Raw genomic sequence first — 20,857 nt, 5'->3', positions numbered from 1 at the left:
AAGTCTAGAAAGAAGTCGATATTTTTATTTTTTTGGAAGATATGAATTTTTAAACATTGGGGAAAAGAAGCTTCAACGCAGATAACATGGCATTTGATTTTTAAAATAAAAATTTTTTTTTTATTTACCATCACCCACCACCACCACCCATTTTAATTAAACAAATTTTAACAATTTTGTAAAGAAATAAATTTTCGAAAAAATAACGTTTTAATCGGCTATTTTGAATCGGCCATTTTTTAAATAAAATCACGATTTTTTAAAAAATAGCCACATAATTCATCTTTAAGATGAGCCCAGAAAGAAGTCTATATCTTTATGTTTGTGGAAGATATGAATTTTTAAACATTGGGGAAAAGAGGCTTCAACGCAGGTAACACGGCAATTTTAAGATAGGATACAGAATAGTTTTACATAGACTAGAACAGTGATATGAGTTACCAATTGTCAGGTCCATCATTTGAATGTGGGCCTCTTGCAGTCTTCTGTGATCCACATTGGCTGCTTCTAGTTCATTATGTAAACGCTGTATCACGAGATTTTTCGTCTTCATCAAACGATCGAAATTATTCCGAAGATATTCCACGTCTTCGTAAAGTTCTTTACATTTTATTTGGCGAAGAATGAATCGCCATTGTTCGTTGATCTTGGCAGTATTTAATCGCGCGAACGCTTCCTCCCGTTTAAGCTTGTTCTATTTTACATTTAAAAATTTATTTGTTAAAAATTTATATATTTTTATATTTTCTTTTTATTTTGCTTTGGATGTACCTTAGTAAAAGCTGCAATCAGTTGTTGCTTACGTCGTTTAGCCTCCAACTCCAATTCGGCTCGGTGCTGTAGGTAGCGAGCGCGTTCCTCGTCACTCATGCGAGCCAATTTACTTCCCTTTCCCTTCTTTTTTTTCGGCATTTTTTAGCGAATCGAAAACGATCTTATATTGTTATAAATTAATATTCAAATTGTTTATTTTTAACAAGATACAAATCTTCTATTAGGAATATAAGATAGCAACAGTAAAACTGTTGAGATCAGCCATGTACACGTGTTTGATCAATATAACAGAGTTCAGCTTACAATTAGCATAAGATATACATATATGTATATAGATGAAACATAAAAATTGCATCTGATTTCAATGAAACTCAATTCGACTCGAATAAAATATAACGAAATTGTTAATAATTTTACAAAATTTACAAAAATGTTCTGCACCTCTGTTAAACACATTTTATATTTCTAAGATATATATATATATATATATATATATATATATATATATATATATACAGGATGTTCCGAACTTAAATGTCAAAACTTCGGGAGCGTCTAAAAACAAACGTATCTCTAAAGATTTTTTTTTTAGTTTATCGATTCCCTTACACATTCCCAAAGTTTTGACATTAAAATTCGGAATATCCTATATATGTATTAGTATATCTCAACACGATTAAGTATAAATTCGTATTAAATAGTTACTTATTGTATGGTAATATTTAAGTTCGAGAAAAAAAATGTATATATTTATATATGTCAAGTGGAAATTATATCTTGTTATCTACAAGATATAAATTACATTATTTCCAAGATAATAAGGAATGGAAATTGGCGTATACAAAATTTGTACACACACACACACACACACACGCACACACACACGCACACACACACACACACACACACACACTAAATACTTTTTGGCTAAGATTGCAAATGAAGCAAGGCATCAAAAATAAAATATGGAATTCGGAGCTCGTATGGATTTTTCTCGCATTCTTCGCGAAAATATAACATAGTTGCCCTGCAACGTATAATAGATTCTATAAGCTCTTTGTGTTACTCTATTTGGTGGAAGACTTGAATGTAACTCGGGCGATAAATACATCGATCTGTTAACTATCAATGGCGCCATGTACCAATATGTCATATATTCTTCTGCAATGTCATAGGTCTACTGTCGATTTTCTCTACGGACAACGGCCGCTCTTTCGTTGTTGGGATAAAGCTCTGAGTACGTCGAATCCTTTCACTTCCTCTTAAAGGACGTGTCGTGACGATTTGTGCTTCCAATAGAAGTTGAGCCTCTTCAGCGCGTTTCACTTTTTCACGTGTAGCTCGTAATTCGGTATCCAAATGCTCCCTTTCTGCTTCTAGCTGCTGGAGTCGCAGTTCAGCATCTAAAAATTAATATAAAAGGATAAAGTAGAGATTTTTTTCAAACAAAGATAGATATTGGAGAATTAAGGTAGCAGTAAAATTAAGAATAAAATGAAGGCTTTAAGAAAAGAAATACGCGCATGTCAACGTATTGTTTATATTTTGGATAAAATTAAATTAATAAACTAACAAGATTTACGTTTTATTTTTCATTACTTTAAATGTTGTTATGTAATAAAAAATACATTATATTATATTTTCAAAATATTAGATGTTCTATTTTGTGCATCTTTTGAATTTTTGTACATACCTTGCAACTGCTGCTCGTTTTTCTTCTGCATTCGTTCAAATTCTATTCTCTTCATTTTCTCCATCTCCAATAATTCCTGCTGTTCCTGCTGCAATCTCTCCAATTGTTCTCTCTTTTCCCATTCTTCGCGCAGTACTCTCGCTTGTAAGCTTCGCACTGCAGTATACATATATAAGGCTTATTGAAATATTATATCATCCTAAAAAATATGGTGCAATAAAAATTAGATACAATAGCTCCTTACCTATTTCCTCGTCACGGAGAGCCTGTTTTTCCTCTTGCAAGAGCAATTCTAGCTTCTGTTTAATATCTTCGAGTTGTTGAACCTTAGCACCTTCCTCCTTCGACAGAGTTTCCAATTTCCGAGCTTGTATTTCGGCGGCGATTCTAGCTTGCCTCTCATGCTGAAGTTCCAATTTGGTTTCTTCTTTCTCCTGTTTAGTAGCCTAACAGCAAGAACAGCAATACGTTATTCAATAGACTATTCACTAACTAAAACTATTATCTCTGTTAATAACTGTTGCAATTAAACGTACACGCGCATCTTTTGTCATTTAATTAATTTGTATTTACTTGTCGCAAGGATCTTCTTTGACTGGCCAAACTTCTCTGATAGCCGATTTTCTCGCTTGAATACTGAATGGCCGTTTGTAATGCCGCAAGCCACTGCAGCCTGCCTTTGTGATCCTCTGCTACTAGCTCTATGCATCTATGTTCGGGAGTGCTGAGCACAAACCTTCTATCAGGCTTTCCGCTGTTTGTCAAAATATCGGCCCAACAATTTGCATTCAGCAGTATTAATCCAGACGGCTCTTTTTGCTGGGGATCTTTATAATATGTCAATTCACCAGGACGTAGCACAAACCAAAAGTACCGCAACGTTGGCAGCAGAAAACCTTTTTTCATCAAGTAGCCCTGTTTATATTTGTTGAAAAAGAAAAAATTATTTCGTTGTAACGCATGCATGACGCCTCTTAAAATTATAACGTGTATCGGTATATATATATATATATATATGTAAACATAAGAGCGCAACGTGCAGCATTACAGCATGCATTTAAAGGAAGGCGGACAGTATGAATCACATTTTTTATTTATTAATCAAGCAAAACTTTCAACTTACCTTTTTCACAACATTCTCTATGTAAATCTGATAGAGATCATCAATCGCCTCTGTCAATGCCATAGTGTCCAAAGTATTACCACCACTATACTTGGATTCCAAAAGCGCCAAAAATGTGGGAAACCTTTTCGATAAATTTTTCATACATAAATTGCATTTATTTCTTTTGACATTTTTATCTTTATGATTAATGCTAAAAAAAAAACCTTACCTAAATGTCCCAATAGCCGCTGATAGAGCCGAGAAATCTGCCGCGTCCCATTGCAGACCTAAAGACATTACTAGATGAGAAGCGATTCGCGCCACCTCGTCACCATGCATTATCACCTGCGTCACAAAGGCGTCACACGTTGAATATCAAAAATTACGAAAGACATTTCTTTGTTTATACAATTTATTAAAAGCAATCGCTAACCAGATAAGAATCTGTTGTATCTGATTCTGTCTCAGCCAGCAGACAATAAATTCTGAACAATTGGTAAACACTGTGATCGTGAAAAACTGGATGGGATCTTTCCAAGTAAATTTTTTTACAAACCAGCCAGCAAATCTCATCTATTCCTTCTTCCAATGTCTTCAATGTTTGTGCAGAAGTAGCATCGGTCACAGAGGAGAACACCTAAAGTAACATAATTCTTGCTACAAAATACATCATCAGGACCAGGAGCAAGTGTGAGGCAAATGTTCTTAACTGAGATGTTGAAAGGGAGAAAGGATTGCACGAGGAAGAGGGAGAGGGGGGGGGGGGAGAGAATTTGAAATAAAGTTTGAAAGAATGCTTAAACATATTTATATTAAATGCATTTTGAAAATAAGAAAACAAAGAAAGCATATTTGCATATATCTCTTATGAATAATCTTTTGTTTTATATTTCATGAATATGTGGACCAACTTTTATTTTCACATTTCCTAAATGTTTGTCACAGTCAAGTATTTGCTGAAATTTAAGTAAATAATCAAGTTTGAGCTTAAAAACTTGTTTCAAAATTTGTTCTTGTTTGCATATCTTTATATAAAGATATAACTTGTTGATACGTCTCTCTCTATAAAATTCTATCATTTCTTCGAGTAATTAAAAAAATTGACATTTGTCTCATTTTGTTCAAATGATTTATAATTATACATGCATCTGGAAAAGGTCTTACTTCTTTCTGTAAATAATAAATGTACTGATCGAACGTTAAACTCTGCGTACTCCGGTAATGCTCCAGGCCTTTCTCCACGCCATATAAATCCATCAACGTACCAATGTTGGCTGTCAACACCTAAAATGTCAAAATGGAAAAATAAAGAGACTAAAATAAACAAAAAGAAAAGAAGAGATTGAGAGTAAGTAAGTGCACAATCTTATTCCAAGCTTCCCGGCCTAACGGGCGAATTTCTTGGCGATGTTATGGCATTTTTATTTTTCAAAATTTCACCTTCAACTTGGATTTGGCGACCGTGTTGGTGGCATCGGCCTGTAGAGCGTGAAATGCATGCCAGATACTGTTGGTCAGGTTCTTGAGCAAGTGGGCCATTGCGCATTTGCACAATCGCGATCTCGCCTAACTCGGCCGGCCGCGGCGGCAACAGGTGTCTGCTTCCGTCTTTCTATATACGTCTAACAGGTATCCCTAGGTATATTGTGTTCTATTCGCCTCTGTTTATTCCATCTTGTCGATATTCGCGAGCGCATATTTATCTCTTTTCTCTAAATGGCCGCGAATGGCGTGTGTGTCATTTCTCTTCCCCGTCCCGTCCTGGCCTCCTTCGCGCTTTCCAACTCAAGTCGTACACATTCAAGATATCTGTCCTCCTTGGGGGGAGCTTGTCATTCGCGTTATTATTCGTTATCACTTGGCACTGGGCTGGGCAGTCACACCAGAGAGAAGCAGGAGCGGTCATCCCGGCGTTTTTTCGCAACACTGGCAAAACTTTTGACCTTCCCGTACACTAGCGCCAATTGCATCTACCTTTGAGATGGAACTACGCACACAGCTGTTGTCGATAAAATGTGGTGCGTGTCTGTGCTACATCCAGAAAGCAGGATTTACGTAAATTATACGTAAAATATATATGTAATATATGTATGATGTATGTACATACATACATCATACAATGATATATACATATTCTCCATCCACAGCTGCACAGCTTTGTGAATGTAGCACGGACACATTTTATCGACATACATACATACATACGTAGTTCCATCTTAAAGAGGTAGATGCAATTGGCGCTAGTGTACGGGGCAGGTCAAAAGTTTTGCCGTTGTTGCGGAAAAACGTCGGGATGGCCGCGCTCTTTGGTCCGGTAATCCGATTGATTACTTGCACTTTGCAGTGCACTTTCTACACTTTATCGTGTCTTTTTATTAGTCGTATAATTTGGCTTTCGGGAATGTATCGTATATATATCTTCCACTCTATGTAATAATACACAACTACGTGTTTTTTTTTCTAGTTTTCAGTTTGACATTAATCGACATGCTAAAATCGACATGGGTTCTTCTGTTAATTCTTCAAATTTGTCTCGTTGGAAATACGGTTGGTTCGATAGGTGACAAGTCGCAGGTATACAACCAATGTCTAACACTGTGTCGCAATAGCAACTGCAAAGATGGTAATAATCGAGCTGCGAGCTGTGATTTTTTTCTTCTTGTGAATTTTTTAATATTTTTAATTTCTCCAAATATTGCAAAACTAGGCCTCAAGTTTACAGTATTTATCAGCCAATACGCGCGAACGCGCGATTGAACGAACTAGTATATTTATAAAAAATATATAAATAAAAAGAAATATGTATAATGCAAATATAATATGTACATATACCTATACATACTATAATGAATAAGTAAAGGATTAAGAGAATAAAAAAATTTTCTTTTATTTTTTTCTCTGTCTATATACTTTGGTAATATATTTTTATATTTCAAACAATCGTTATAATTATCCATGAAACTATATATTGAATATCAATTTTAATTGAATATAATTACATATCTCTGTATATTTTCTTTTCTTTCTCAGTCTCATTCTCTCAATCCTAATCAATGATTATTTCAAATCCAATTATAAATGTTACACATAATAACATAACTATAATTTTCTATTCTCAAGTAATGTGTCTCATATGTTGATTTATTATAGTGCCAAACATATTTTTCTATAATTTATTATTATAGTATACATAATACACATATTTTTAGTACTACTGACTTGTTATTATTAGTACATAGTAGTTAATCCTTTCAGATGCACTTTCTTACTCATATAAGGAAACATTTGCTATTCCTTTATCAAAGATTTAATATTTAATAAATCCCGATGCATGTTGTAGAAATAGATTTTAAGGAACAACCTCCTTTATCATTAATCTTGCTACGCTGGTCCTGCAAGGAAGATTGCAGTTATATTTGCATATGGAAGACAGTTGATTTCTTTGTATCTCATGGTTTGAAGATACCGCAGTTTCATGGAAAAGTAATGATGAGTTTCTACATGTCAATACTTACTTCAATACTACTAATAATGTTTTTATTTATTTATGTGGCATTTATGATAATGCATTTTAAAATAACAATAGATATTCTTATTCTTGCTGCAGTGGCCATTCATCCGTCTGTTTGGATGTCAAGAGCCTGCTTCGGTTTTATTCTCTATACTAAATTTTTATGTACATTGGATAATGTATGGGAAATTTAAAAGAATGGCAGATCGAGCCAATCCTATGTTCTATGCTTGGGCATATTTCAGTATTGTAAGTTCAATATTCACATATACTCCAGAGTCGAAAATATAACAAACAATTTCTCACATATATAAATATTTTGATCAATTTGGAATTTTTAAATTAAAATTTTCATTTATCCAAGATGATGAACCTTTTGCAAATTTTCAATTTTTCCACGTCACGTCTTATTAATTCGTATTAATAAATTATAAATCTATTCAAACAAGTCAATCCATTTCAAATGCAATGAAAAGGTTTACTCATATTTATCGTCATCTTTAAAATTTATTTTTTTTTTATTAAGGGGAAAAATTTGTTTCATCCTGATGAAATGAATTTATAAGCGAAAAGTAATATAGGTTTCTGATATTTTCTCAAATAAATTTGCCATTGTTTTAACAATGGTATTTATTGTCAAATATTTGTGTCATTTGAATCATATTAATTTTTGTATGATCTTTAGTAATCTTTGAGATTTGCTTTGTGATTTGCTTAAAAAGTATAATTTTGCTAGATATGTTTAAACGGATGGTTTTGGTCAACCGTATTCCATTCGCGGGACTGGCCATTTACCGAAGCTATGGATTATTCTTGTGCGTTTAGTATGGTACTTACACTTTTGTACTGTATGCTTTTAAGGTAACGCACAATAAATTTTGTCTTGAAAAAAATATGTGTGTGTGTGTGTGTGTGTGTGTGTGTGTGTAGATACATAAAATGTACTCATATTTGCAAAATATTTAAAATATTTATTTAGTAAATTAATTTTACAATATATATTTCAAAGACAAAGAACGTCTCTTAATATGTTCACTGCCCATAACGTGCCAGCGCGTAATAAGACTCCTTCATAAATAGCCGATTATGCACCAGCACGTGACAGATTTATTGCTCACTATAATAATTTTAGTTTATTATAATATTGGCTTTCAGAGTTGGTGTATCTTTTAAGTTTGGCAGTGAATGTGTTAACGTATATGTAATCTTTTGATTTTCATTATTTAATGTCTGTATTAATTATTTTCAGGATAACGAACAAGAGAAATAAAGCATTCGTTATAATAACTTGCGGATATGTAAGCATTTTGTGTACACATTTACCACATTTATGGTCAGGCAGAATTAATTATGGTTATAATATGATGCTTAATGTAACGATAGGTAAATTTTACCCCATAATCGCATATACTTGTAGAAAGATAACTAAACTATATTCTAAAGTTGAATCATTTCCAGGATTAATGACTGTCGCAGTAACAATGCTGTGGTGGTATTTTAACCGTAATAAGTTGCCTTACGTGTACTTAATCGCTTGGTTCAATATATTGACTATTTTCGTGACTCTGCTCGAGTTGGCAGATTTTCCTCCAATTCTTTGGACATTTGATGCTCACTCCTTGTGGCATGCCAGTACAGTTCCTTTAACGATATTATTATATAGGTAATATTACCCATGTGCATCTATAATTATAAACAATTATGAAATATAAATGCAATTCCGTTAATAACTGAATTACTCACACGCGCGCGCGTGTGTATGTTTAATATAAAATATAGTTTATACGAATTAAACTTTATTGTATAAACTCTTATTAATATAATTATAAACTTAATATAATATTAAGTTTAATAGAGTTGCGATTACATATACATATGAATAATTTTGTCCTTATTCTTGTATCCTACAGGTTTATGATCACAGATTGTTGTTATCTGAAAAAATATTGTAACAAAACCATTTCTGGACATTGATCTTAGCAGTAATTTCTCTTTCGTAATGCATAATGCTAGTCAATGTAAGCCTTTGTAAATATTCCAGGTAAGATGAAAAATATAAATATGAGAATTTGATTTTTATAAGATATTACAAATTCGCAAATCAAAATATTATAGCAAGAAAATTTTTACTGAAGTAAATAAAAAATTTAATTTATTAAAACTATTTCTTTAGAATAAAAAATCAACTTTTATTATTTACAATTAGCTGTCAAGAACATTTCTACTACATTCTTCTAATTTTTTTTTGTGTAAATGTACATGTCCACAAAATTGTTGCAATTTTTTCATTGTGTGAAATATAAAGGTTTCGTTGAGGAAAAAAATTGCTATTGGCTAATATTTTAGAATAAAATTTTATTTCCTTATTAATAAAATGTAAATATATATGGAATCTATTGGTTACAGACAAATATAAAATTCATTACACTGTAACACTATTATATATATATATATATATATATATATATATATAAAATTAGAAATTATTACTAAGTAAGAAACAAATTTTATATTTTATAATTATATGTATATGTATATATATATATAAACTTTGTTATTTTTCGATTTTAGGGCAGTACGTATAACAAATATTGGCAGAGAGATCGTAACATCATTGACCTTTGCAGAAGATATGCATTTAGCAGTCTATTAAATATAAATATGACATTTATATTTGCAAGAAATCTTTCTCCCCCTTTTACATTTTTTAATTCTATATTGTATAATACATTGAAATTCTTATCAGCAATTCTTATGTGCAGCGGAATGATTTCTTTCTTTTACCAGATTATGATAAATAAAACTTAAAAAAATATTAATAGAGAATTTGTGGCTTGATTACATGAATAGGCAATAAAAGAGAGTTATAACAAATGTTTAAGCATTTATTTTATATCGGTAGAAATATTAAGGATCAATTCTTGCAGAATAATAATCAATTATAAGAATTCTGAATTTAAATTTCTAAATATATATCTCAAAGAATATGTATTTAATATGTTTAATACTCAGTTGCGCTCATTGCATTTAAAACACTTGGTGCATTTTGCACTCCCTTTATGATGGAGAATATATATCAAAGTTCGAAGTTTTTGGACACATTAATTAATAATTTAATATAATCAGTAGATTTTGTCTGCTGGATAGATATTTTTAAGTGAAAGTTAAAAAATGTACATAATAAAAAATATAATTCTATTACGTGATGAAAATATATGTTGTTCATCTAAATTATTATAATATATTCGAATCTGTAAATTCTATGAATTGTCGTTTTACATCTTGCGATTTTAATAACTATTTTACTTTTAATTTTAACTTTTGTAGAAGAAAAAATTATATCCTTTAAAAATAAAACAAATATAAAATTATATAATTTTTAAAATTTCACTACACAATATTAGAATCAAGAGAACGATTTTTATTACATATTTAATTCATCATCCTCCTGTTACGTCGATGCTATTTTATATGTTTATGACATGTTAACGATATGAGTCAAATATGAATAAACTAATAATAGCAACACTTTTTATATTCGTTATAAAACGGCTACCTTCTCATAGTACAATAGGTATTACAAATGCCTTAACAAAGTCACAGGATATTTTTTAATCCAATATATTTATATTGTTGCTGGTTTCTATTCACTTAAAATAAGTATTTTTTAATATTTAAAACTAACATAATTATAAAAGTGATAAAAATGTCTTTAAACTTACGTAACAGAATAAATTTAATTCTTTATTTAGTTTCTCAGATATAATACTTATAATACATGTCGAAGCTACTTTTCAATTATTATAATATTGCTTTGTGTTGCTTGTTCACTATAGCTTTATTCTGATTACGAATAATCATAAGTTATTAACTGTTTAAACATGATTTTTTTCTCGAACAAAAAAAAACGTTAAGGCATTTGTGACACTTGTGTATACACACATATACATATTATAAATCTGAACATTCTTCAAAAAAACTTTGTCGTATGCGCATAAAATGTATTTTAGTATAACAATATCACAAACTATTTTATCAATCTTTACGTACTTAGCTGCTCATGCATATAAAATTGTGCATTTCAAATTCAGGCAGTATAAAATCAGAAATAAATGGTATGCGTAAATAGACATTCTTTTTTTCTTCATCTTTTTCTTCTTCTTTACCATAAGTACTTAATCTTAAGTAATTATAACAATTTGTTGTGCTTTTACATTTTCTACGTTTTATATTTCGATTATTTAGTGCTTAATGTTTAAATAATGCTTCGTTTTCAGGATTATCGTCTCTGTGTTTCTCGAGATTTCCAGATAGGGTCGGATCTGGCCGTCGCCTTTTGAAGAACCCGAGTTTCCTCAATATTAATGTAAGTAGAATGAATAATAACATCCCAGCTACTGCGGCCACTATGTATATCCACACTGGTACAGGCTCGGCTTCTTGCTGATCCAACAGATCTGGATAAGCAATTGTCTCGGCCTATATAACAACATGAAAGAACATTGTCATATGATTTTTATTGTAATCCTTTCAATATTTTCTATATATCTTCTTGTATTAAATCCAAGATTGGAAATCCAAAATGGGAATTTCCTTATCAATGATTAATAGTATCTTCTTTCGACAATACGACAGTTATCAGTTATCAAAATATATATTGTATATGTATATAGAAAAATATGCTTACAATTGCATAATCATCCTTCAAGTTTTCTTGCTGTATCACAATGTTTGAAGGTATTACTATCCTAGCGTTGGAACCTATTTTAACCATGTCCACTTTTGGGTAGTCTTCAACTAAAGTAGAATTCCAAAGTCTGAAATCAATCAATTTCTTTGAATATTATTCTTTGAATAGCATATGCTCTACATTATTCAACATTAGTCCTTTTTTGGCTTAAACGCTAAAAGTAATAAAGATTCTTCTTCTTCTTCTTCTTACCTCGCTTTAACAGTTATGATGGCTTCTTGTTTCCTCTGTAAGTTGTATATGTAGCATATAATGTCGAAACACTTTGCTGTGCCAGCTTTGCAATTCTGTAATGTAAGATTCTTCCATCAATGCTCCGTTTTAAAACATATTACTAACAAAATATCCTATATAGAATAAATTCGCAAAAATAGAAAAGCTTTAGACTTCGAAAGCTTACAATAATGAAATTCCAAGTACAAACTTGGAAATGATAAGATATATTTTGATTTTTAAAGGATATATGTATTAATTTTCTCAAAAACAAATTCTGAATAAAATTATTTTATTTCACAATTCAAAGTTATTTTTATATTTAGAATTATAATCTTTGTGTCGTACAACGAAACAACATGTATAGGGATTTATTATACATTTATATTATGCGTTTAGTTTCAGTCTTGATTCTCCTAATTGTACTTTGCGAGTTTAATTAAATGACGACTTACCATCATAAGTAATAACTTACCATTGCAACGACACGATGCCGATGTCCATCCTTGTCGATAATTGTTCGCGTATTTACAACTTTTTCTGTATCACGCGTCGTTCTTATGTGATTAGTATGATTGTATAAAACTGTCGAAGAGGGAGTCGAAAACTGCATAATACTATCGATATCGTCCAAGTTGACATTATCCTGCAGTTTTAATGGATTAACTACATGTCCTGGTGGCAATGTACATTCACCATCCCCCAGAGCTAAATATTAACATAGGTAGATTTAGATGTATTACAAGCTTAACTTGTGTTGTACACTTTTTACAGTATTTTATATTTTCACTGCATTAGTTTTTAAATCCTTTAATATAATGTGCTACTGAATAAATTTTTGTGATAAAATACGACACTTCGTGTTTACATACATATGTAATGTGTAAATATATACTCATACTTGCGTGCGCGCGCACGCACGCACGCACGCACGCACGCACGCACGCACGCACACACTCATTCTCTGCCCAACATATTCCTAGAATCAAAACGTCAGAATGACGGAAAACGAATGGCTCACAATTAGAAATTATTTACAAGCTTTTATACTCTGCAAGAAATCAAAATTTTTAATTTATCATTTTTACTTCAAGCATTTCTAAAACGATATAGCTTCCAGCTATTAAAAACTCAAAAAACCTTGCCTTCTACATAAGATTAAAAGTTTTACTACCATTTAATAATTAATTCTTAAATCCCAACAATGGAATAATTAGTTTCAATTCCTAAATCTTATAAACTATTCGATTTTTAATTTCAACATGTTACGAAAAGCCAACTAAAGGAGCAAACGATTTTGTATATTATTACCTTGGATAGTTGGCATCTCTTCCATATAGAGCAGCCACTTGCCATGTGCCTTGTCGTTCGCAACTTCGTAAGGCCATGAAATGCGTACTTCCACCGTGCTTACTTTCCACGGACCTTCGTTAAATACTTCGTAAATATGCGACACCTTTGGTCCTATTTCATTCAGGTGTTTTATCGCGGACTCTCCGACTACGGGGCCACCGTAAAATGCCCATTGAGTTTTTGCACTTCTACAATTCAACATTATATATATTTTAATATTAGTATATGTGTGATGAATCATTAAATTAATGAGTTATAAATGCTGCATGCATATATGCATGTAATATATTGTGGCACAAAATTGTTTAGGGAAGAAAAAAAAAAAAAAAAAAAAACCGGCGAATCTAGAGACATAAAACGAACTAATTTTCATTCATAACAATGACTTGCAAAAGAAAAGTTGTAAAAAAGATACGTATTAGACTCGAACGAGATCGGACATTGAAATAATGATGCAACAATTATCCATATAAACAATAGTAATTTGAAATAGATTGCGTAAATATCACAAATAAATTTGTGATCAGCATCGCAATCGTTGTAAGTCCGATATTAATCCGGACTTGCGCACAGATAGCCTAAATGGCTGAATAATGGTTTGAAAATATAGAAATATAGGAATATTATTAGGCACATCTAGCCCCGACCGTAGAAGGCGCTCTTAAATTTATTTGTAATAACAATTACCCTTTGATCGAGAGTTCGGCACGTTTTAACACTGTAGCTTGCAACACAGTGGGGTGCTTCTCTTTGATTTCCTTTGATGTGGAATTTACAAAAATTGTAAAATCTAATTGCGATTCATTATCTTCGAGACCCTTAGGGTCAAATCTCACTTGTATGTCCACTGCTTTATCCTTCTTGAATGGATTGCCGATGGAACACGATACCATAGTGGCGTTGTACAGATTGCAAATCACGGAATCGTTACTTTTACTGGCGATATAGTTTAAACTCTGTGAGTGAATGATAAACAGTTGAGCCTCGTACGCAGATTCGCCAACATTTGCCACATTCACTTCTACCACTATCTCTTCTCTTTCGCCCAAAAGCAACTCGTAGAAATCTGGTTTTACGGAAGAAGCTAAATACAATAAGAGATCTTGTTAGGCACTTTAACCCACATCATTCTTCTTTCTAAATATTACATTTTGCCTTATATTATGTTTTATATTCACAGAATATCTACAGTAAAATTATAGCCTTTTCTAATTTATCGTACCGTTACATGAATCTCTCTACTTTTAAACTTCTCTTAGCCATTATCTATGCAGTCTTATTCTAATGGCATAAAATTTGTTGGGAAAAGTTTGTTTATTGAAAAAAGTTGAGCTATGGAATATGGAATGAGCTATCGAGAATGGAATAATGTTAAGAATAAAGGCATTGAATACTTATTTTAATAAAACTTAGCTTAATGAAAATTACATGGGGAGAGAGAGAGAGAGAGAGAGAGAGAGAGAGAGAGAGAGAGAGAATACTTATATATTATAATTCTAACATCAAATTATTTATATATGTATAAAGAAGAAAAAACACTTACCTGATAAATTCAGTTTAGCTACCACTTGCAAATCACTTTCGCAAATGTCGTTATTTCCACAATCTTTTTGAAAGACAGCCTCAAATACGCGTGCGGCTTCTTGCTGATTGAGTATTGGATAATTCTTTATATCGGGTAAAGGATCACCTTCGAGAGGCATGACTGGTTCTTCTTGTATCAGCGAATAATTCAGACGGAATTTGATGGGAGTTTGTATGTCGCGAGTGTTCTCCTGTTTTAACATCCACGTAAAATATTATTATACATCTTTTAGAAAAGTATAAATAAAGATAAGACGATAAAATCATTTGCCACTTGTAGAAAAACTAGTTATAAAAAAAAGTAAACGTAGAGAATTGTATCTATATACTCAAATAAATTAATTTTTATTTTAATTTCATTTTTTTTTACTCAATACTATACAATATTAAATGTGCTAAAAAATTAGATATGATTTATCAACGGGATAAAGATTATTTCTCACCTCTATGTTCAATTGTAATTAGGTACTACAATTGGTTGCAATACTATTGACAATTTTCTTCCGACAGAATCGGGTAGCCTTATCACGTGGTAGTTAAGTGTTACTCACATTTAATCAACTTTTAAAATATGAATCTTGTAAAGTTTAGTTTTTAAATTTTTTTTATCATAAGCAAAATTTATAGTATTTGCCGTGAGGCAAATTTTAGAAAATTAATTAGATATGTAATTACTAAATATTTGTATTTATGATAAAGTAACAATAGACGTTTTGTTGTATACGTTTAATGTGTACGAGTATATTAAAAATGATAAATAGAAAAACACATAATAGAAATAATATAAAATATATTTAGATTTAACTTTACCTTCAAATAGACTACCTCCTTTTGGCAGTGTACCAACTTTGTACTTTCTAAGGTGACTGTTCGATTTATGTAATGAGGACGTGCGTTTGGACTATTGATGCCGAAAAACACTCTCGAGAATTTCTTAATTCCGGTATAGGTTTCTGCTTCGATGTAGTAGTTTAGTTTTAGATTTTGCATAGAATCTTCTTTCGCTAGCGATTCCGTCTTACAGCAAGCCTCAAACGCGAAACTGTAGTTTTATGTATGTATACGTTTATGTACATAAATGCACATTTTACAATTTATTTCATATAGAACTACTTTTTAGAACTATTACCATGTATGATTTGAATTTGGATCATCCAAACATCCAATTTTATTAGGATCGATAGGTTCTATTGTATCCTGATATATCCCATCCTTTTTCGCATAGCGTATATAAGTAGAGATATCGATAATTTTTTTAGAACGAAGAAGTACGACTGCATCATTCTCGTATGCTCCAATCAAGAGATCCGTATAACCATTCTGGTCCATGTCGGTCCCACCACTTAATGAGTAACCAAATGTTTTTAATGGCGTAGGCATATCTTCAGCGTGAATGATCTGTTAAACAATAACATAATAAAATGATAAATTGCATAAGCAAGATGTACAAAGTATTAGAGACAAGTTACAAAGTAAATTAATAAAATTATTGAAAGAATAAAGTAGTAAGTAATAGTAGTATTATATGTGCGAAAAAAATTTGTTACCTGCGATGGTGTTTTAATTATGCCATTTTTGGAACCTAAATAAATATAAATTGTTCCTTTTCCCTCATATGGAGCACCAATTGCAATATCTTCGTATCCATCCTTATTCAAATCACCCAAATTTGTCAGTGCAAATCCAAATCTATCATTTTTTTTTTTCATTATTACCATACTTAATATCGGCCATTCAGTAAGTAAAATATGGCATATGTAAGACTATGACAAACCTTGATTCCTCATGACCAACGAGTTTGACAGCTGAACACTTGTTGTTGGTAGTCCTACATACATTTAACGTTGTATAAATGTAGACAGCTCCACCCTCTGCTTTATTGAAATAAAAAGGCGCTGCGACGATCAAATCAGTTACTCTAAAACAATGTACATATAATATAAGTGTAGAAATAAAGTGAGCAAGATTTATAAATTTGTGATAATAATACAATAATTTTGTAACAAACGTCAATATATCAAACATTGTCTTACTTGTCTCCGTTTATATCCGCCGATGTGATTTCGTATCCATAGCTCGAGGCAAATTGTTCGCCGTCCAGAATAAGGGCAATGTCCATGTCGGGCTTGTAATCGCGTCTAGTGAACAAAACTACTTGGCCCGTACCATTAGAACGTGGTGCACCTGCCGCATAAGCTAAATCCTTACCAAAAAAGTTTCCAACGGCCACGGACATTCCTACAACGCGTCAAAAATATAGATGAAAAAAAGTCGACACGGCTAAGAAATCAATAATTTAATAGAAAACTTCATAAAAAGGAGAAAAAAATTAATTTGGATGCAGAATAAATCAGTTCCCGCACAGACACAGTAATAAGAATATATATTTGGATTGATTTAAATTTAAAGCTTACTCTAAAAGAAAAACTTATTTTTAATAAAGTCACGTACCTAGATAACTATATTTGTTTACAGGCGAAAAATCTTGCATTGGCGCGTTGTAAACTGTATTATCTCTTGTTAAAAATTCGTCGGAAATTGTGAATAGGTATAGGGTTCCTCTCCAGGTGTGGGGACCCGGGGTGCCAATCACTACCCGATCTTCAGCGGTTAATAAACCGCTAGTTCCGGCCTGACAGTAACCAAATTGTTCGTGAGCCCTGAAAAATTGAGTTTTACTTGAGAAATAGAGGTTGTTTGTTTAAGAAATTTAAAGAAGCATTGCAAATATATAGAATATTCAGAAATCAGGCTTTCAACTTATTTATATTACTTGTTGGTAGGTTTTCCAGAGCATGGCTTTTTTAAATCGTTGTATTTTAAATCTTGCGACAATATGTAACATTGGCCTTGACCCCATTGTGAATCAGATGTTTTGACAATATGACGATGTGCGCATACCTGAGAGTAGATGAAACTAATTGGTAATCTGTGTGATATGTATTGTTAATTTTATTATTGCTTACAACTTTTTTTCTACTCACCATAACTTTACCCCCTACTCCCTGACTGCGTACCGTAACTCCTAACCATTGATTATCTTTTAATTCGTCATTTCCCGGTGGTACTAAATCATCCGATTCCAAATCTGAAAAAAATAGGTATTGTATGTTTTTACAAATGTGGAACTACGGAGAAACATATTAAGTATGTAGGCGGTTATATTTGCGCTTTTAAGAATTATGAATTTTATACATTAATTTGATTGTGAATTATAAAAATATTTGTAATCTGATTTATAGGTAATAATAACTAAATTAAAAATATGTAATAAAATATGTAGCAAATAATCCTTTTAATTATATTTTGCAATGATCATGCATATAAACATAAACCTGAATAAATAAAAAACTGCAATGACAATCACAATAATAAGTAATAATGAAAACAATTAGTAAAAGAAATAATGTTAGCAAAAGCAGAAATGTCAGCAGGTTGCATTTGTTACATAAAAGTGCTGTAAATAATTATGTGTGTATCGCTATTGTTAATTAGTATTATCATTCTTGAGAGAAATATACCTCTCTTCTGTGTTAATTCAAACAAGAGCAAGCTTTGATCCAAAATAATTAATTTATAATAGATAATGTAGATTGCATAAGTATATAATTTTTTTCACATTGCATGCTTTCTCATCTTTTAACATATATATAATATCATATTTGATTTAGAAAAGACATATGCAATAAATGTATGGCAAACCGTTGGTCAAAATCTTCAAACTCTTCATTCAATTCATTCTGCAAAGATTCTGTTGAAGTTTATACACTTACTTGAATCATACGATTCGTATTCGTATGGTCTGTTTAATAGACCATCGTCCACTGGTTTATCGAAACATGATTCAACAAAAAAAAGCATCTTATTATATATAATATATATATTATATATTATATACAGAGAGAGAGAGAGAGAGAGAGAGAGAGAGAGAGAGAGAACAAAATTAAGTATCAAATAATACATAAATATAAAATATGTATATTGGATTAAATAAAGGTTCATTGTTGTACAAGTTTAATGCAAAACATATAAAGATGTGCTCCAACCTTAACATTCAAACATTGAATAGAATTTGGTGGAGAGGGCATAATAATAATTTAATACAGCACTACAAATTATTATGTTTGTACGATAGTATTATAAATATATCTTTTAAAGTTATTACACAAAAATAATTAACAAAATAGAGATATAAATGGGGAATAGAATGTAATATGTGAGATATACATACTAATCCGTCCATCTGTAATGACTTGAGTACAATCCCTTGTATATGTACTCAGCGGACATTGCCATAAAGCTCCTGACCTATTTGTACCTGGTTGTCGATTTTGATCCAAAGGTGCACCAATTAGCATCCTGTTGAAAAGAAGAAACCAAGTGCTTTCTAAATGTAACCTTGTGCACGAATAAGCACAGTAACAATAAAATTGACATTTGCAGCACAATATTATAAGTTTTTAGATAACAATATAGAATAAATTGAAACTTTAAGAGACTTATTGTTAAACTTTAACTTCAAAAGACAAAGACCAAGATTTAACTACAATATTTCAAGTTTGCGACGATAGAAAGCTTCATAAAGCAATCCTTATTCACTCATTCTATTTCGGATAAGGAAGCCTATGCTGTCTACAATTTTATTATTAATATATTAATATTATAGCAATATTATTTCGTGTGGTAATCTATATAGTTCAATTTACAGATAATAAAAATAATTTATTAAAAGGGAGAAAGCAACAAAGAGAGAAATAATTGCATTCGTATTACTTTGTATATATTGTTAAAAAATATCACATTTTATTTCTCATATCCTTATTACAATAAATCTATATATGTTATAAGATATAAAAATTGAGAATAAAAAGTACAGAATAGAGAATGATAAGACTTTCGCGGATAAATGGGCAGAGGAATACACTCACCAACTGATCGATTTGGATAACGAATTGTTCTCAATCTCCACATGTTCGGCCACAGAGTACCCGAAATAGGAACCTTGCAGGCCCCTTTTGATAACAGGTATTCGTGGTTCCAGATTAAAAGCATGAGTGATGCATGCACCTAAAGCTATCCACAGTAACGCGTTCATCTTCATTACTATTTTTATTCGTAGTCGTGATCAAATATCAAGGGGCGATTTTTCCAATCGTCTCCGTCTCCAATACTCCTGAATTTTCCGCGCAATCACATACCACGTTTCTTTGTCATCAGCCACCACAAACCACAAGTGCTTCTCGCGTACTCTTTCTACATTTTTGAAAATGCACTACCCACCCACGCATTGGACAGCATCCATCGGGCGTACTTTCACGAGGCTTCGGCTTCGTGCTTCGTGTTGGGCTTGGTTCACTTTACTCTTCACTTTTCAGCTCAGCAGCTCAGACTCTGAGTCAGACACTTGGTGGTTGGGCTTGCTGCCGTTTGGTGCCGTTCGTCGGGTTCGTCCACGTGCACGACGTTCGCCGACACACCATGTTCGTGCGCGCCAGTAGCTGGGTCGAGTGTCGACAATGACGACAATGGCTTGCAATGGCTGCGTTTCGAAATTCATTGGCAGTACTGCCAGCATGACACGTCACTGAAGTGTGCTTTATCAAAGCGTTTTCCGTTTTCAAACATGTATCCGTTGCTCTACTGTGAAATAGCGAAAACAAAGGAGGATTTTCATTTTCAGTACTGCAAACTGCAACAGTAGTAGCGAATCTCGAAAAGTGGATTTAGCATGGACATGCACCGCAAATTGTATCCCCGCGGTCGGTAAAGGCCGCAAAATGTTCTCGCGCACCGACACTCCCTGTACTACAAGTGGATGTAAACTACATAGCAATATCCACTTTTCTTACACCGCGGGTATACAATCTGTGGTTC

At 32.0% G+C, this 20,857-nt stretch overlaps 4 protein-coding genes across 8 annotated transcripts in view; 1 reads left to right on the top strand and 3 right to left on the bottom strand.

The window, feature by feature from the left end:
• The window catches only part of LOC105454060 (coiled-coil domain-containing protein 65), a 4,081-nt gene extending 2,872 nt beyond the window's left edge, over positions 1–1,209 (bottom strand). The window contains exons 1-2 of the mRNA XM_011696402.1: positions 772–1,209; positions 442–694 (exon numbers count right to left, since the gene is read on the bottom strand). Of these exons, the coding sequence (XP_011694704.1) occupies positions 442–694; positions 772–912 (394 nt within the window). The 5' untranslated portion in view covers positions 913–1,209. The remainder of the gene's footprint in view (positions 1–441; positions 695–771) is intronic.
• A 292-nt stretch (positions 1,210–1,501) lies between these two features.
• Positions 1,502–5,506, bottom strand: LOC105454058 (differentially expressed in FDCP 6 homolog). The gene is made up of 9 exons (XM_011696400.1): positions 5,013–5,506; positions 4,737–4,856; positions 4,006–4,209; positions 3,802–3,917; positions 3,591–3,714; positions 3,041–3,382; positions 2,712–2,913; positions 2,468–2,623; positions 1,502–2,177 (listed from the first exon to the last, which is right to left on the bottom strand). The coding sequence occupies exons 1-9, from the start codon at positions 5,109–5,111 to the stop codon at positions 1,924–1,926; spliced, it is 1,617 nt and encodes a 538-aa protein (XP_011694702.1). The 5' UTR covers positions 5,112–5,506; the 3' UTR covers positions 1,502–1,923.
• A 387-nt stretch (positions 5,507–5,893) lies between these two features.
• Positions 5,894–9,957, top strand: LOC105454057 (post-GPI attachment to proteins factor 3). 4 transcript variants are annotated; one of them, XM_011696396.1, is made up of 8 exons: positions 5,894–6,195; positions 6,913–7,055; positions 7,159–7,332; positions 7,820–7,944; positions 8,333–8,466; positions 8,542–8,746; positions 8,994–9,124; positions 9,655–9,957. In XM_011696396.1, exons 1-7 carry the CDS (start codon positions 6,060–6,062, stop codon positions 9,055–9,057), a joined length of 981 nt encoding a protein of 326 aa, XP_011694698.1. In that variant the 5' UTR covers positions 5,894–6,059; the 3' UTR covers positions 9,058–9,124; positions 9,655–9,957. The 4 variants fall into 4 exon arrangements, with proteins under 4 accessions (XP_011694698.1, XP_011694699.1, XP_011694701.1 ...); XM_011696397.1 differs by having other exon boundaries at positions 5,895–6,195; positions 7,180–7,332; XM_011696399.1 differs by having other exon boundaries at positions 6,060–6,146; positions 6,828–7,055.
• A 1,112-nt stretch (positions 9,958–11,069) lies between these two features.
• Positions 11,070–20,623, bottom strand: LOC105454056 (integrin alpha-PS1). Of its 2 annotated transcripts, XM_011696394.1 has the most exons (18): positions 19,912–20,623; positions 19,215–19,342; positions 18,757–18,807; positions 17,968–18,071; positions 17,757–17,884; positions 17,435–17,643; positions 17,017–17,221; positions 16,758–16,901; positions 16,531–16,672; positions 16,113–16,381; positions 15,794–16,025; positions 14,943–15,174; positions 14,087–14,483; positions 13,358–13,587; positions 12,522–12,754; positions 12,026–12,120; positions 11,771–11,900; positions 11,070–11,562 (listed from the first exon to the last, which is right to left on the bottom strand). In XM_011696394.1, exons 1-18 carry the CDS (start codon positions 20,082–20,084, stop codon positions 11,332–11,334), a joined length of 3,333 nt encoding a protein of 1,110 aa, XP_011694696.1. In that variant the 5' UTR covers positions 20,085–20,623; the 3' UTR covers positions 11,070–11,331. The 2 variants fall into 2 exon arrangements, with proteins under 2 accessions (XP_011694696.1, XP_011694697.1); XM_011696395.1 differs by lacking the exon at positions 18,757–18,807.
• Between the last annotated feature and the right edge of the window lie 234 nt (positions 20,624–20,857).

The sequence above is a fragment of the Wasmannia auropunctata genome, unplaced genomic scaffold (genome assembly GCF_000956235.1).
Source record: "Wasmannia auropunctata unplaced genomic scaffold, wasmannia.A_1.0 LD335988.1, whole genome shotgun sequence".
NCBI classification, from domain to species: Eukaryota; Metazoa; Arthropoda; class Insecta; order Hymenoptera; family Formicidae; genus Wasmannia; species Wasmannia auropunctata.
The sequence above is the reverse complement of the archived record's forward strand: the minus strand, read 5'-3'. Positions and strand labels throughout refer to the sequence as shown.